The sequence below is a fragment of the Pseudophryne corroboree genome, chromosome 1 (genome assembly GCF_028390025.1).
Source record: "Pseudophryne corroboree isolate aPseCor3 chromosome 1, aPseCor3.hap2, whole genome shotgun sequence".
In the NCBI taxonomy this organism is placed as follows: Eukaryota; Metazoa; Chordata; class Amphibia; order Anura; family Myobatrachidae; genus Pseudophryne; species Pseudophryne corroboree.
This window is the reverse complement of record NC_086444.1, coordinates 393,792,182-393,810,671: the sequence shown is the minus strand read 5'-3', so window position 1 is coordinate 393,810,671 and position 18,490 is coordinate 393,792,182. Positions and strand designations below refer to the sequence as shown.

Genomic DNA, 18,490 nt, shown 5'->3' with positions numbered 1-18,490 from the left:
ACGTAGGAGCCTCTGAACAGACGGCTCACAACAAATAACAACCCGATTTTTTTGTAACAATAACTATGTACAAGTATTGCAGACAATCCGCACTTGGGATGGGCGCCCAGCATCCACTACGGACTACGAGAAATAGATTTATCGGTAAGTAAAATCTTATTTTCTCTGACGTCCTAAGTGGATGCTGGGGACTCCGTCAGGACCATGGGGATTATACCAAAGCTCCCAAACGGGCGGGAGAGTGCGGATGACTCTGCAGCACCGAATGAGAGAACTCCAGGTCCTCTTTAGCCAGGGTATCAAATTTGTAGAATTTTACAAACGTGTTCTCCCCCGACCACGTAGCTGCTCGGCAGAGTTGTAATGCCGAGACCCCTCGGGCAGCCGCCCAGGATGAGCCCACCTTCCTTGTGGAATGGGCCTTGACAGATTTAGGCTGTGGCAGGCCTGCCACAGAATGTGCAAGTTGAATTGTGCTACAAATCCAACGAGCAATCGTCTGCTTAGAAGCAGGAGCACCCAGCTTGTTGGGTGCATACAGTATAAACAGCGAGTCAGATTTTCTGACTCCAGCCGTCCTTGAAATATATATTTTCAATGCCCTGACAACGTCCAGCAACTTGGAATCTTCCAAATCGCTAGTAGCCGCAGGCACCACAATAGGCTGGTTCAGGTGAAACGCTGACACCACCTTAGGCAGAAAATGAGGACGCGTCCGCAGTTCTGCCCTGTCCGAATGGAAAATCAGATATGGGCTCTTATACGATAAAGCCGCCAATTCTGATACTCTCCTGGCTGAAGCAAGGGCCAGTAGCATGGTTACTTTCCATGTAAGATATTTCAAATCCACCGATTTGAGTGGCTCAAACCAATGGGATTTGAGAAAATCCAAAACTACATTCAGGTCCCACGGAGCCACTGGGGGCACAACCGGGGGCTGTATATGTAGTACTCCTTTTACAAAAGTCTGGACTTCAGGAACTGAAGCCAATTCTTTCTGGAAGAAAATCGACAGGGCCGAAATTTGAACCTTAATGGACCCCAATTTGAGGCCCATAGACAATCCTGTTTGCAGGAAATGTAGGAATCGACCCAGTTGAAATTCCTCCGTGGGGGCCTTCCTGGCCTCACACCACGCAACATATTTTCTCCAAATGCGGTGATAATGTTGTGCAGTCACCTCCTTCCTGGCTTTAACCAGTGTAGGAATGACCTCTTCTGGAATGCCTTTTTCCTTTAGAATTCGGCGTTCAACCGCCATGCCGTCAAACGCAGCCGCGGTAAGTCTTGGAATAGACATGGTCCCTGCTGAATCAGGTCCCGTCTTAGAGGTAGAGGCCACGGATTTTCCGTGAGCATCTCCTGAAGTTCCGGGTACCAAGTTCTTCTTGGCCAATCCGGAGCCACGAGTATCGTTCTTACTCCCCTTTGCCGTATAATTCTCAGTACTTTGGGTATGAGAGGCAGAGGAGGAAATACATACACTGACTGGTACACCCACGGTGTTACCAGAGCGTCCACAGCTATTGCCTGAGGGTCTCTTGACCTGGCGCAATACCTGTCCAGTTTTTTGTTGAGGCGAGACGCCATCATATCCACCTTTGGTTTTTCCCAACGGTTCACAATCATGTGGAAGACTTCTGGATGAAGTCCCTACTCTCCCGGGTGTAGATCGTGTCTGCTGAGGAAGTCTGCTTCCCAGTTGTCTACTCCCGGAATGAACACTGCTGACAGTGCTATCACATGATCTTCCGCCCAGCGAAGAATCCTTGCAGCTTCTGCCATTGCTCTCCTGCTTCTTGTGCCGCCCTGTCTGTTTACGTGGGCGACTGCCGTGATGTTGTCCGACTGGATCAACACCGGCTGACCCTGAAGCAGGGGTTTTGCCAGGCTTAGAGCATTGTAAATTTCTCTTAGCTCCAGTATATTTATATGAAGAGACATCTCCAGGCTTGACCATTCTCCCTGTAAGTTTCTTCCCTGTGTGACCGCTCCCCAGCCTCTCAGACTGGCATCCGTGGTCACCAGGACCCAGTCCTGTATGCCGAATCTGCGGCCCTCTAACAGATGAGCACTCTGCAACCACCACAGAAGAGACACCCTTGTCCGTGGCGATAAGGTTATCCGCTGATGCATCTGCAGATGCGATCCGGACCATTTGTCCAGCAGATCCCACTGAAAAGTTCGTGCGTGGAATCTGCCGAATGGAATTGCTTCGTAAGAAGCCACCATCTTTCCCAGGACTCTTGTGCATCGATGCACAGACACTTTTCCTGGTTTTAGGAGGTTCCTGACAAGTTCGGATAACTCCTTGGCTTTCTCCTCCGGAAGAAACACCTTTTTCTGAACCGTGTCCAGAATCATTCCCAGGAACAGCAGACGTGTTGTCGGGGTCAACTGAGATTTTGTAAAATTCAGAATCCACCCGTGTTGTTGCAGCACTACTTGGGTTAGTGCTACTCCGTCCTCCAGCTGTTCTCTGGACCTTGCCCTTATCAGGAGATCGTCCAAGTAAGGGATAATTAATACGCCTCTTCTTCGCAGAAGAATCATCATTTCAGCCATTACCTTGGTAAAGACCCGAGGTGCCGTGGACAATCCAAGCGGCAGCGTCTGAAACTGATAATGACAGTTTTGCACCACGAACCTGAGGTACCCTTGATGTGAAGGGCAAATTGGGACATGCAGGTAAGCATCCTTTATGTCCAGGGACACCATAAAGTCCCCTTCTTCCAGATTCGCTATCACTGCTCTGAGTGATTCCATCTTGAACTTGAATTTTTGTATGTACAGGTTCAAAGATTTCAGATTTAGAATAGGTCTTACCGAGCCGTCCGGCTTCGGTACCACAAATAGCGTGGAGTAATACCCCTTTCCCTGTTGTAGGAGGGGTACCTTGACTATCACCTGCTGAGAAAACAGCTTGTGAATGGCTTCCAATACCGTCGCCCTGTCTGAGGGAGACGTTGGCAAAGCAGACTTTAGGAACCGGCGAGGGGGAGACTTCTCGAATTCCAACCTGTAACCCTGAGATACTACCTGCAGGATCCAAGGGTCCACCTGTGAGCAAGCCCACTGTGTGCTGAAATTCCTGAGTCGACCCCCCACCGCTCCTGAGTCCGCTTGTACAGCCCCAGCGTCATGCTGAGGGCTTTGCAGAACCCTGGGAGGGCTTCTGTTCCTGGGCAGGGGCTGCTTGCTGCCCTCTCTTACCCCTTCCTCTGCCCCGGGGCAGATATGACTGTCCTTTTGCCCTCTTGTTCTTATAGGACCGAAAGGACTGCGGCTGAAAAGACGGTGTCTTTTTCTGTTGGGAGGGGGTCTGAGGTAAAAAGGTGGATTTTCCGGCAGTTGCCGTGGCCACCAGATCCGATAGACCTACGCCAAATAATTCCTCCCCTTTATACGGCAATACTTCCATATGTCGTTTGGAATCCGCATCACCTGACCACTGTCGCGTCCATAAACTTCTTCTGGCAGATATGGACATCGCACTTACTCTCGATGCCAGAGTGCAAATATCCCTCTGAGCATCTCGCATATAAAGAAAAGCATCCTTTAATTGCTCTATAGTCAATAAAATACTGTCCCTATCCAGGGTATCAATATTTTCAGTCAGGGAATCCGACCAGACCACCCCAGCACTGCACATCCAGGCTGAGGCGATGGCTGGTCGCAGTATAACACCAGTATGTGTGTATATACTCTTTAGGGTAGTTTCCAGCCTCCTATCAGCTGGATCCTTGAGGGCGGCCGTATCAGGAGACGGTAACGCCACTTGTTTTGATAAGCGTGTGAGCGCCTTATCCACCCTAGGGGGTGTTTCCCAGCGCGCCCTAACCTCTGGCGGGAAAGGGTATAATGCCAATAACTTTTTTGAAATTAGCACTTTTCTATCTGGGTTAACCCACGCTTCATCACATACATCATTCAATTCCTCTGATTCAGGAAAAACTACAGGTAGTTTTTTCACCCCCCACATAATACCCCTTTTTGTGGTACTTGCAGTATCAGAGATATGCAAAGCCTCCTTCATTGCCGTGATCATATAACGTGTGGCTCTACTTGAAAATACGTTTGTTTCTTCACCGTCGACACTAGATTCAGTGTCCGTGTCTGGGTCTGTGTCGACCGACTGAGGTAAAGGGCGTTTTACAGCCCCTGACGGTGTCTGAGACGCCTGGGCAGGTACCAACTGGTTTTCCGGCCGTCTCATGTCGTCAACTGATTTTTGTAATGTGCTGACATTATCACGTAATTCCATAAACAAAGCCATCCATTCCGGTGTCGACTCCCTGGGGGGTGACATCACCATTACCGGCAATTGCTCTGCCTCCACACCAACATCGTCCTCATACATGTCGACACACACGTACCGACACACAGCAGACACACAGGGAATGCTCTTATCGAAGACAGGACCCCACTAGCCCTTTGGGGAGACAGAGGGAGAGTTTGCCAGCACACACCCAAGCGCTATAATATATATGGGAACAACCTTATATAAGTGTTGTATCCTTATAGCAGCTTAAATATATAAAATATCGCCAAAAAAAGTGCCCCCCCTCTCTGTTTTACCCTGTTTCTGTAGTGCAGTGCAGGGGAGAGTCCTGGGAGCCTTCCTCACAGCGGAGCTGAGCAGGAAAATGGCGCTGTGTGCTGAGGAGAATAAGCCCCGCCCCCTATTCCGGCGGGCTTTTCTCCCGTAGTTTGTAATAGGGGTTAAATACATCCATATAGCCTCAAGGGCTATATGTGATGTATTTTTTAGCCATAAAAGGTATTTATATTGCTGCCCAGGGCGCCCCCAGCAGCGCCCTGCACCCTCCGTGACCGTTGGTGAGAAGTGTGTGACAAACAATGGCGCACAGCTGCAGTGCTGTGCGCTACCTTCAAGAAGACTGAAGAGCCTTCTGCCGCCGGTTTCTGGACCTTCAATCTTCAGCATCTGCAAGGGGGGTCGGCGGCGCGGCTCCGGGACGAACCCCAGGGTGAGACCTGTGTTCCGACTCCCTCTGGAGCTAATGGTGTCCAGTAGCCTAAGAAGCCAATCCATCCTGCACGCAGGTGAGTTGAACTTCTCTCCCCTAAGTCCCTCGATGCAGTGAGCCTGTTGCCAGCAGGACTCACTGAAAATAATAAACCTAAAAACTTTTTCTAAGCAGCTCCTTAAGAGAGCCACCTAGATTGCACCCTGCTCGGACGGGCACAAAAACCTAACTGAGGCTTGGAGGAGGGTCATAGGGGGAGGAGCCAGTACACACCACCTGATCCTAAAGCTTTAGTTTTGTGCCCTGTCTCCTGCGGAGCCGCTATTCCCCATGGTCCTGACGGAGTCCCCAGCATCCACTTAGGACGTCAGAGAAAAATTATTCTATTGTATCACTTGGAAATCCAGGCTGTTGTCAAGGCCCGTGAGTCAAATTGCAACATATGGCACAAAACATACTGGGAATAAATATATACTGTACCTACCCAATAAAAATCCCTGACTGACTTTAGCAGCTATTTACACTATTCTTCAAATAGGTTACCTGGCCCTGACTGGCAATTTATGATGGAGAACAAATGACACAAAAGAAGCACTCATTACCAGTAATGATCTCTCAGCACATCAGTGAGGAAGTGTAAGTAAACATTCCTGCAGCCTCCACCACAGTAATATACAGTAGCCCACCTAGTTGTTGATCTTGAAAAAAAAAGACTGTCAAGGAGAGTAGTCAACGTAACAGGTGGCAAAAGAACACAAGCAACCACAGAACACAAGCACATGCAAAACATCCTAATCTGACGTTTCAAGTGGAACCAGTTTAACAAAAAGTACATACGTCTGATTTATTCTGGAATTTGGTGAAAGTGTACTGACTGGAAGGGTGAACAGCCCAGAAGGTACAGTACCAGTCAGAATACATGTATGTATTCCTCTTTAGATGGCCTTCATTTAATAGATACATTAAATAGTCCAATTGGCTTCATATAAAAATGGAACAACTAAAATAAAAATAAAAAACCAATCAACCGCCAGAATGTAAGTCTTTAATAAAAAACAAAGTGTACTGGTAAGGATTTGTTGTGCAAGATAACATGCCCTACATCAATCATATTCACTTCAATAATAGAAAACAAAAGATAAAAGGGTACTCTCCTATCTAAAATACAGACGCCATTACATAAGACAGCTAATAACATTTTCACATTTATAGAATGTATATTTTTGGAAAGTAACCATAAATATATTTCAGATAACATTTTCAACATCAGCATATTTTTCCCCCTATGCACACCAGTCTGAAGTGCATTGCAGTCAGCCTATCTAGGCCTTAAGGAACAGAGTATAATACTATAGCTTGCAGGGATAATGTTACAGTATATACAATACTCAGGGAATTGGTAAGATACATACACACTTTGGAATGTCACAAATCTCTTTCTTATATCAAGAACTGATTAGCAGGGAAGGGTCACATACAAGGGACAGTCATTTCAAATATTACACCAAACGGAGACAGAAATACAATACGGTTACCTATTAATAGACTGAGAACACAAAGCATTATTTAAATTCCACGTGAGCTGCACTCAGGAGCGTCCGGAGAAGCAGCAGCAGGTGTAAATCACTATACGGAGAGACTTAAGATCATTTAAATATTTACATTCTTCAAAGCTACCTTCAAACTCGCTTAGTATAGACAGGAGAATGAATATTTCTCATTCAGCATTATACATCTGATAAAGAACTAAAATATTCAGTTATACTGAAACTATCTTGTTCTTGAAGCTAAATGTTCTCTGGGGGAGGAGGTAAGCTCAACCATTGCTTCACTTGCCTCCCAAAGCTTTTTGGCAATGCCAGCGTCCTGCACATGGGGTTGTAACTTGCACGGCTTAGAGTCTGAGAAGTAGCCACCGTTGTGCTGGAGAATGTCGTCCGATACAGCACAGTATATGACAGTCTGAGCGGCTGCCTGGCAAGAGATGAAGAACAATGACGTGATGACACACATCACTATACGGAACAGGATGGAAAACTTGGATGTCCAATCACCAACAACATAGCCTGCAAAAAAAAAAAAAAGGGTGCAGTATTGAATACAAATAATTAACATAACTACTGTACTCAAGACAAAAACCATAAGCATTACAGCTGCATACAAAAAATGGGATGGCATCGGGATGCCGGCGCTTGGGATGCCAGTGATGAGAAAACCAACAAACAGCTTTCCGATGGTCAGGGTCCCGACACCTTTTAGGTACATATGCTAACTCTCCCCCTTTAATCCCCTAACCTGCAGCCTAACCCTCCCTTTTTATTGCCTAAGCCTTTCCTCTTGTAATGCAACTCTAACCCATCCATTCTGTAGTGTAACCCTAACCCGCTGCTAACTCAGACTAACCCTCCCTTGCTGTAGTGTAGCCCTAACCCCCCCCCTCCCCCCCCACACACACACAGCCTAACCCTCCCCTCCTGTAGGGTAGCCCTGACCCGCTGCTACCACAGCCTCACCCTCTCCTCCTGTAGTGCAACTTTAACCCGCTGCTACCACAGCCTAACCCACCCCTTCTGTAGTGTAACCCTAACCCGCTGCTACCACAGACTAACTCTCCCCTGCTGTAGTGTAGCCCTAACCCTCCCCTCCTGTAGGATATCCCTAACCCGCTGCTACCACAGCCTAACCCTCCCCTTCTGTAGTGTAACCCTAACCCTCCCCTCCTGTAGGGTAACCCTAACCCGCTGCTACCACAGCCTCACCCTCCCTTCCTGTAGTGTAACCCTAACCCGCTAACACAGCCTAGCCCTCCCCTTTTGTAGTGTAACCCTAACCCGCTGCTACCACAGCCTAACCCTCCACTGCCACAGCCTAACGCTCCCCTCCTGTAGTGTAAACCTAACCCGCTGCTACCACAGACTAACTCTCCCTGCTGTAGTGTAGCCCTAACCCCCCCCCCCCCACCCCCCCCCCCGCAGCCTGACCCTCCCCTCCTGTAGGGTATCCCTAACCCGCTGCTACCACAGACTCACCCTCCCCTCCTGTAGTGTAACCCTAACCTGCTGCTACCACAGCCTCACCCTCCCCTCCTGTAGTGCAACTTTAACCCACTGCTACCACAGCCTAACCCTCTTCTACTCTAGTGTACCCCTAACCCGCTGCTACCACAGCCTAACCCTCCCCTTCTGTAGTGTAACCCTAACCCTACCCTCCTGTAGGGTAACCCTAACCCGCTGCTACCACAGCCTCACCCTCCCTTCCTGTAGTGTAACCCTAACCCGCTAACACAGCCTAGCCCTCCCCTTTTGTAGTGTAACCCTAACCCGCTGCTACCACAGCCTAACCCTCCACTGCCACAGCCTAACGCTCCCCTCCTGTAGTGTAAACCTAACCCGCTGCTACCACAGACTAACTCTCCCCTGCTGTAGTGTAGCCCTAACCCCCCCCCCCTCCCCGCAGCCTAACCCTCCCCTCCTGTAGGGTATCCCTAACCCACTGCTACCACAGACTCACCCTCCCCTCCTGTAGTGTAACCCTAACCTGCTGCTGCCACAGCCTCACCCTCCCCTCCTGTAGTGCAACTTTAACCCGCTGCTACCACAGCCTAACCCTCCCCTGCTGTAGTGTAACCCTAACCCGCTGCTACCACAACCTCACCCTCCCTTCCTGTAGTGTAACCCTAACCTTCTGCTACCACAGCCTCACCCTCCCCTCCTGTAGTGCAACTTTAACCTGCTGCTACCACAGCCTAACCCTCCCCTACTGTAGTGTAACCCTAACCCGCTGCTACCACAACCTCACCCTCCCTTCCTGTAGTGTAACCCTAACCCGCTAACACAGCCTAGCCCTCCCCTTTTGTAGTGTAACCCTAACCCGCTGCTACCACAGCCTAACCCTCCACTGCCACAGCCTAACGCTCCCCTCCTGTAGCGTAACCCTAACCCGCTGCTACCAAAGCCTAAAGCTAACCCTTCCCTTCTGTAGAGTAACCCTAACCCTTCACGGTCAAAGCCCTCCCCTCCCCTCCCACAGTGTAACCCTAACCCTCTGGTCCTTGCAGAAAGTCGCAGTTTCACATGTTGACATTCTGCAAATGTTGATATGCTCATGTAGACATCATAACTGTCGACACTGTAAATGTCAACACTATGACCACATCCTACTATATGCAAATATATGAAATGTTAATCTCTAGCATATAATGCAAAGTGATCCTTATTTAGATAGTGATTATATAAATTTTTTCAATGGATGGGGGCTGCGCTCACAAAGGGAAAAAAGTACTAACGAGTGCTGCTGGACCTGGAGGCGTCTTACCTCCTGTATTAGAATTTATGACATGGAGTGGTCAGCGCGCTCCTTAATAGAAATTAAGAGAGGGGAGATGAGATAGTACAGGGAAGGGATGCAGCTATAGATTTGTAGATATGTTATTCTGTTTGCGTGTGGATATGGGTTTATGACAATGAACAATCTAACGGTGGTTTCTAATCGTCTACTTTATTAGAATGATATGTGTTCAGATAAATCTTGCAGGCTGCCCTTTTATCAGCAACCTCCTTATAATAAAATATTGTACCAACAGTTCCTTATCACAGACGTTCCTTCACCACTGTCAGGTGTGTCCTGCAGACTACCCTTTGCACGGTATACCTTCCTAGTGGTATACCCGAAAAGGAACCCCAGCTCAGGTAAATGTCGGGTGGACCCTGCGGGTCACCTTTACCATAGGTGTGGTGGGTGCCTATGTGCCCTCTGAAGCTGTGTCCTACTTGTATGTTTTGGGGGTATGACCAGTGCGGCGTCCCGCCTGTCAGTCCCCTATCCTGTGCAGCGCTGAGGTGTGGGGGTCGTGGGCTGTGTGTATCACACTTACCGCCGGGGGCAAGTCTCTGCCTGTCGCCGGTGACCGCGTCTTTTCCTTCCACAACCTCCAGGCCTTGGTCCTCCTCGTCAGTGTCCTCCGTTCCTTCTGGTCCGTGCACGGCTCCAGCAGCCACCGGTCTCCTCCGTCCACGGGTCCCGTCTGCAACTTCCTGGTTCACGCGTCATGTGCGGTATCACGTGAGCGGACTGTCTGTAGTGAGTGCTGCTGCGTCCCCTTCTCCGGCCGGGGAGGGGGATCTGTAAATGAATGTGATGTTTCTTAGCAAGTTCCCAACGCGTTTCAGCACGGATGCCTTTGTCAAGGATTACAGTCCGCTCACGTGATACCGCATGTGGCGCGTGAACCAGGAAGTTGCAGACGGGACCCGTGGACGGAGGAGACCGGCGGCTGCTGGAGCCGTGCACGGACCAGAAGGAACGGAGGACACTGACGAGGAGGACCAAGGCCTGGAGGTTGTGGAAGGAAAAGACGCGGTCACCGGCGACAGGCAGAGACTTGCCCCCGGCGGTAAGTGTGATACACACAGCCCACGACCCCCACACCTCAGCGCTGCACAGGATAGGGGACTGACAGGCGGGACGCCGCACTGGTCATACCCCCAAAACATACAAGTAGGACACAGCTTCAGAGGGCACATAGGCACCCACCACACCTATGGTAAAGGTGACCCGCAGGGTCCACCCGACATTTACCTGAGCTGGGGTTCCTTTTCGGGTATACCACTAGGAAGGTATACCGTGCAAAGGGTAGTCTGCAGGACACACCTGACAGTGGTGAAGGAACGTCTGTGATAAGGAACTGTTGGTACAATATTTTATTATAAGGAGGTTGCTGATAAAAGGGCAGCCTGCAAGATTTATCTGAACACATATCATTCTAATAAAGTAGACGATTAGAAACCACCGTTAGATTGTTCATTGTCATAAACCCATATCCACACACAAACAGAATAACATATCTACAAATCTATAGCTGCATCCCTTCCCTGTACTATCTCCTCTCCCCTCTCTTAATTTCTATTAAGGAGCGCGCTGACCACTCCATGTCATAAAAAGTGATTATATTAAAGCAGTGTTTTACCACAGAATGTTCATGTACCATGAGAGATGTACGAAGCTTTCTAAAGAGTGGAAAAGTTGATAAGTGGAGAAGTTGCCCATAGCAATTAATCAACTTCTACCTATCATGATACACTGTACATATCAACATAAGACTGTTCTTAATAAATGCTAGCTAGAAGCTGGTTGCTATGGGCAACTTCTCCACTTGTCCACTCTTTAGGAGGGATGATACATCTCATCCTATGGCTGGACTGGGATTTCCATATTCAGAGATCTAAAACATACTGAAAATTATTTAAAAAAAATAAAATAAATAATAAAAACCCAGAATAAATGGGGACTGTGGAGCCAATCTGCTTGTTAGTTAGGTAAGTTCCCTGTGATGAGATGAAGAATTACTGATTGCTCAGTCGTTATTATGTAGAACCATGTTAGGAGGAACAGCATTTGTATAGGTAAGAAATGGAAAGGTTTACACCACATAATGCAATGTACAAGGAAAAGGGGCTTCCTCTGACCTGGATGTACAGCACATGCTGTGACTCCATGCCTCTCCATCTGCCGGCCTAATTCCTGGGTAAAATACACATTAGCTAATTTGCTGCGGCAGTATGAAAATAGAGGCACTATGTTATAGTTTAAGTCAGCAAAGTCCAGCTTTTGATATTTATGGACATTGGAAGTGATGTTAACAATGCGGCTTGGAGCACAACTTTTGAGGCGTTCCAACAAGAGGTTGGTGAGAAGAAAAGGTCCAAGGTGGTTGACTCCGAAACACATACTGAAACCATTGTCTGTCCAGTCTAACACAGCGGGCACTCCTGTGAATTACAAGAAGGTTATCATAAGTTTCAGTGCACAAAGTACATAATGTACATACCACAGGCAATACTTAAATATGTCTTTATTTTTTATTAAAAGTATAATTTTTGCTTATTTCTAAGGGAACACAAGGATCCCATAGCACTGAATAGAGAACTATAGAATTTAGACCATTTCCTAAATTGTGCAAAATGGAAAGCGTAAATAACGACATATACTATTATGGGCAAATCATGAGCACAAGCTAACATTTCACATCACACTATAAACATTTGCATGGGTGGAGGGGTGAAGTACAAAATAAATAAATAAATAAATTAGTGTCAAACTATTAATAACCCAGGTCTAAACTTAAGGCTAGGATAATGCTAACCCAATATACTTGTACATCAGTTAAACATTTAATTACTATAGAAATAAAAATACTACAAAATTTCAGTTTTATAATTATAAAAATGCAGCTACATGTACATTACACAAGCATTGTGATAATTATTTTTCCTGAAAGTAGTTCATTAATGTACTGTATACTATTCCTTAACCATATATTTTATAAAAGACGCTAAATCCAAGACATATTTGCTTGCTGTGGTGTCTGAATTCATTTAACAAAACCTACAGCCCCATCTAGTGTAGAAACGTAGAAATACAGGAAATGAATTGCTGCAGTGTACAGAAAAAGCATACAAGCTATTAAGCACAACTCAAACTATGCATTCTGTACACAACACTGAGGTTAGCAGTAAGTGTTGACCATTCGTACATTTATTAGAGTTAATTGGAATATATTGGTTTTACAGTTGTTTTATTTACAAAAATCTTTGTTAGTGCCATATTTACTGTTACAGCAATCGTTCAAGTATTTTTGTTTTAACCCTTAGTATACCAAGACATACCTCCCACAACATGACCCTCTCCAGTAGGGACACAATGCTCTGCTCCTGGACTTCCCTCTTAATTTATGATTGCCATCACCTGTGCAGTAACACTTTTCTTATCCATTACCCTGTTCAAAACAGATGCCTGCAAACATAAATTAAGAGAAAAGTCCAGGAGCATACCATTTTGTCCCTTCTGGAGAGGGTCATGTTGGGAGGTATGCCAAGGGGGGTCTTCTGAGGACCCCAGAATGTTATTTTTTGTGATCCTGCCGTATCTATAACAACTATTTTACGCCTGATTTTTCTATGTGTCCCGCATCGGATTAAGATAAAATAAGAATTTACTTACCGATAATTCTATTTCTCGTAGTCCGTAGTGGATGCTGGGAACTCCGTAAGGACCATGGGGAACAGCGGCTCCGCAGGAGACTGGGCACAAAAGTAAAGCTTTAGGACTACCTGGTGTGCACTGGCTCCTCCCCCTATGACCCTCCTCCAAGCCTCAGTTAGGATACTGTGCCCGGACGAGCGTACACAATAAGGAAGGATTCATGAATCCCGGGTAAGACTCATACCAGCCACACCAATCACACCGTACAACCTGTGATCTGAACCCAGTTAACAGCATGATAACAGAGGAGCCTCTGGATAGATGGCTCACAACAACAATAACCCGATTTAGTTAACAATAACTATGCACAAGTATTGCAGACAATCCGCACTTGGGATGGGCGCCCAGCATCCACTACGGACTACGAGAAATAGAATTATCGGTAAGTAAATTCTTATTTTCTCTGACGTCCTAGTGGATGCTGGGAACTCCGTAAGGACCATGGGGATTATACCAAAGCTCCCAAACGGGCGGGAGAGTGCGGATGACTCTGCAGCACCGAATGAGAGAACTCCAGGTCCTCCTCAGCCAGGGTATCAAATTTGTAGAATTTTGCAAACGTGTTTGCCCCTGACCAAGTAGCTGCTCGGCAAAGTTGTAAAGCCGAGACCCCTCGGGCAGCCGCCCAAGATGAGCCCACCTTCCTTGTGGAATGGGCTTTTACAGATTTTGGCTGTGGCAGGCCTGCCACAGAATGTGCAAGCTGAATTGTATTACAAATCCAACGAGCAATAGTCTGCTTAGAAGCAGGAGCACCCAACTTGTTGGGTGTATACAGGATAAACAGCGAGTCAGATTTTCTGACTCCAGCCGTCCTGGAAACATATATTTTCAGGGCCCTGACTATGTCCAACAACTTGGAGTCCTCCAAGTCACTAGTAGCTGCAGGTACCACAATAGGTTGGTTCAGATGAAACGCTGAAACCACCTTAGGGAGAAAATGAGGACGAGTCCTCAATTCCACCCTGTCTGAATGGAAGATCAGATAAGGGCTTTTACAGGATAAAGCCGCCAATTCTGACACGCGCCTGGCCGCGGCCAGGGCCAACAGCATGACCACTTTTCATGTGAGATATTTTAACTCCACAGATTCAAGTGGTTCAAACCATTGTGACTTTAGGAACCCCAAAACTACATTGAGATCCCAAGGTGCCACTGGAGGCACAAAAAGGAGGCTGTATATGCAGTACCCCTTTTACAAACGTCTGAACTTCAGGAACTGAAGCTAGTTCTTTCTGGAAGAAAATTGACAGGGCCGAAATTTGAACCTTAATGGACCCCAATTTTAGGCCCATAGACACTCCTGTTTGCAGGAAATGCAGGAATCGACCTAGTTGAAATTCCTCCATCGGGGCCTTACTGGCCTCGCACCACGCAACATATTTTCGCCAAATGCGGTGATAATGCTTTGCGGTTACATCCTTCCTGGCTTTGATCAGGGTAGGGATGACTTCATCCGGAATGCCTTTTTCCTTCAGGATCCGGCGTTCAACCGCCCTGCCGTCAAACGCAGCCGCGGTAAGTCTTGGAATAGACCGGGTCCTTGATGGAGCAGGTCCCTTCTTAGAGGTAGAGGCCACGGGTCCTCCGTGAGCATCTCTTGAAGTTCCGGGTACCAAGTCCTTCTTGGCCAATCCGGAGCCACGAGTATAGTTCTTACTCCCCTCCGTCTTATAATTCTCAGTACTTTTGGTAAGAGAGGAAGAGGAGGGAACACATACACTGACTGGTACACCCACGGTGTTACCAGAGCGTCCACAGCTATTGCCTGAGGGTCCCTTGACCTGGCGCAATACCTGTCCAATTTTTTGTTTTGGCGGGACGCCATCATGTCCACCTTTGGTTTTTCCCAACGGTTTACAATCATGTGGAAGACTTCTGCTGAGGAAGTCTGTTTCCCAGTTGTCCACTCCCGGAATGAACACTGCTGACAATGCTATCACATGATTTTCCGCTCAGCGAAAAATCCTTGCAGCTACTGCCATTGCCCTCCTGCTTCTTGTGCCGCCCTGTCTGTCTACATGGGCGACTGCCGTGATGTTGTCCGACTGGATCAGCACCGGCTGACCTTGAAGCAGAGGTCTTGCTTGGCTTAGGGCATTGTAAATGGCCCTTAGCTCCAAGATATTTATGTGAAGTGATGTCTCCAGGCTTGACCACAAGCCCTGGAAATTTCTTCCCTGTGTGACTGCTCCCCAGCCTCGCAGGCTGGCATCCGTGGTCACCAGGACCCAGTCCTGAATGCCGAATCTGCGCCCTCTAGAAGATGAGCACTCTGCAACCACCACAGGAGAGACACCCTTGTCTTTGGTGACAGGGTTATCCGCTGATGCATCTGAAGATGCGATCCGGACCATTTTTCCAGCAGGTCCCACTGGAAAGTTCTTGCGTGGAATCTGCCGAATGGAATTGCTTCGTAGGAAGCCACCATTTTTCCCAGGACCCTTGTGCACTGATGCACTGACACTTGGCCTGGTTTTAGGAGGTTTCTGACTAGTTCAGATAACTCCCTGGCTTTCTCCTCCTGGAGAAACACCTTTTTCTGGACTGTGTCCAGGATCATCCTTAGGAATAGAAGACGTGTCGTCGGGATCAGCTGCGATTTTGGAATATTAAGAATCCAACCGTGCTGCCGCAACACTACTTGAGATAGTGCTACCCCGACTACCAACTGTTCCCTGGATCTTGCCCTTATCCGGAGATCGTCCAAGTAAGGGATAATTAAAACTCCCTTCCTTCGAAGGAGTATCATCATTTCGGCCATTACTTTGGTAAAGACCCGGGGTGCCGTGGACAAACCAAACGGCAGCGTCTGAAACTGATAGTGACAGTTCTGTACCACAAACCTGAGGTACCCTTGGTGAGAAGGGTAAATTGGGACATGGAGATAAGCATCCTTGATGTCCAGAGACACCATATAATCCCCTTCTTCCAGGTTTGCAATCACCGCTCTGAGTGACTCCATCTTGAATTTGAACCTTTGTATGTAAGTGTTCAAGGATTTCAGATTTAAATTAGGTCTCACCGAGCCGTCCGGCTTCGGTACCACAAACAGCGTGGAATAATACCCCTTTCCCTGTTGTAGGAGGGGTACCTTGATTATCACCTGCTGGGAATACAGCTTGTGAATGGCTTCCCATACCGCCTCCCTGTCGGAGGGAGACGTCGGTAAAGCAGACTTTAGGAAAACGGCGAAGGGGAGACGTCTCGAATTCCAAATTGTACCCCTGAGATACCACCTGCAGGATGCAGGGGTCCACCTGTGAGTGAGCCCACTGCACGCTGAAATTTTTGCGACGGGCCCCCACCGTGCCTGAGTCCGCTTGTAAAGCCCCAGCGTCATGCTGAGGACTTGGCAGAAAACGGGAGAGGGCTTCTGTTCCTGGGAACTGGCTGTTTGCTGCAGCCTTTTTCCTCTCCCTCTGCCACGGGGCAGAAATGAGGCGCCTTTTGCCCGCTTGCCCTTATGGGGCCCAAAGGACTGCGCCTGATAATACGGCGTCTTCTTATGTTGAGAGGCTACCTGGGGTAAAAATGTGGATTTCCCAGCCGTTGCCGTGGCCACCAGGTCTGTTAGACCTACCCCAAATAACTCCTCCCTTTTATAAGGCGATACTTCCATATGCCTTTTGGAATCAGCATCACCTGACCACTGTCTTGTCCATAACCTTCTTCTGGCAGAAATGGACAGCGCACTTACTCTTGATGCCAGTCGGCAAATATCCCTCTGTGCATCACGCATACATAGAAATGCATCTTTTAAATGCTCTATAGTCAGTAATATACTGTCCCTATCTAGGGTATCAATATTGTCAGTCAGGGAATCCGACCAAGCCACCCCAGCACTGCACATCCAGGCTGAGGCGATTGCTGGTCGCAGTATCACACCCGTGTGAGTGTATATACATTTTACTGTTTTCTGTCAGCAGGTTCCTTAAGGGCGGCCGTATCCGGGGACGGTAGTGCCACCTGTTTAGACAAGCGTGTGAGCGCTTTATTCACCCTAGGGGGTGTTTCCCAACGTGCCCTATCCTCTGGCGGGAAAGGGTATGATGCTAATAACTTTTTTATCGGGGGAAACCCACGCATCATCACACACTTCATTTAATTCCTCAGATGCAGGAAAAACTACAGGCAGTTTTTTCTCACCCAACATAATACCCTTTTTAGTGGTACTGGTATTATCAGAAATGTGTAAAAACATTTTCCATAGCCTCAATCATGTAACGTGTGGCCCTACTGGAAGTCACATTTGTCTCTTAATCGTCGACACTGGAGTCAGTATCCGTGTCGGCGTCTGTATCTGCCATCTGAGGTAACGGGCGTTTTAGAGCCCCTGATGGCTTTCGAGACACCTGGACAGGCACAGGCTGAGTCGCCGGCTGTCTCATGTCATCAATCTTTTGTAAAGAGCTGACACTGTCACATATTCCTTCCATAAGCTCATCCACTCAGGTGTCGACTCCCTAGGGGGTGACATCTCTGTTACAGGCAATTTCTCCGCCTCCACATCATTTTCCTCCTCATACATGTCGACACAACGTACCGACACACAGCACACACACAGGGAATGCTCTGATAGAGGACAGGACCCCACTAGCCCTTTGGGGAGACAGAGGGAGAGTATGCCAGCACACACCAGAGCGCTATATATATATACAGGGATAACCTTATATAAGTGTTTTTCCCCTTATAGCTGCTGTATTGTTATACTGCGCCTAATTAGTGCCCCCCTCTCTTTTTTAACCCCTTTCTGTAGTGTAGTGACTGCAGGGGAGAGCCAGGGAGCTTCCCTCCAACGGAGCTGTGAGAGAAAATGGCGCCAGTGTGCTGAGGAGATAGGCTCCGCCCCCTTCTCGGCGGCCTTTTCTCCCGTTTTTCTGTGGAATCTGGCAGGGGTTAAAATTCATCCATATAGCCCTGGGGGCTATATGTGATGTATTTTCGCCAGCCAAGGTGTTTTTATTGCTGCTCAGGGCGCCCCCCCCTAGCGCCCTGCACCCTCAGTGACCGAAGTGTGAAGTGTGCTGAGGAGCAATGACGCACAGCTGCAGTGCTGTGCGCTACCTTGGTGAAGACAGGATGTCTTCTGCCGCCGATTTTCCGGACCTCTTCTTGCTTCTGGCTCTGTAAGGGGGCCGGCGGCGCGGCTCTGGGACCGGACTCCGAGGCTGGGCCTGTGTTCGGTCCCTCTGGAGCTAATGGTGTCCAGTAGCCTAAGAAGCCCAATCCACTCTGCACGCAGGTGAGTTCGCTTCTTCTCCCCTTAGTCCCTCGATGCAGTGAGCCTGTTGCCAGCAGGTCTCACTGAAAATAAAAAACCTAAAACTAAACTTTCACTAAGAAGCTCAGGAGAGCCCCTAGTGTGCACCCTTCTCGGTCGGGCACAAAAATCTAACTGAGGCTTGGAGGAGGGTCATAGGGGGAGGAGCCAGTGCACACCAGGTAGTCCTAAAGCT

The 18,490-nt window shown here is 48.1% G+C and overlaps 1 protein-coding gene across 4 annotated transcripts in view; it reads right to left on the bottom strand.

The window, feature by feature from the left end:
* Positions 1 to 6,022: 6,022 nt before the first annotated feature.
* LOC134886975 (retinol dehydrogenase 12-like) overlaps positions 6,023 to 18,490 on the bottom strand; it is a 193,232-nt gene continuing 180,764 nt past the window's right edge. For all 4 annotated transcript variants that reach the window (XM_063913183.1, XM_063913182.1, XM_063913181.1 and 1 more), the window contains exons 4-5: positions 11,456 to 11,758; positions 6,023 to 7,057 (exon numbers count right to left, since the gene is read on the bottom strand). In XM_063913183.1, coding sequence (XP_063769253.1) covers positions 6,762 to 7,057; positions 11,456 to 11,758 — 599 coding nt within the window. In that variant the 3' untranslated portion in view covers positions 6,023 to 6,761. The remainder of the gene's footprint in view (positions 7,058 to 11,455; positions 11,759 to 18,490) is intronic.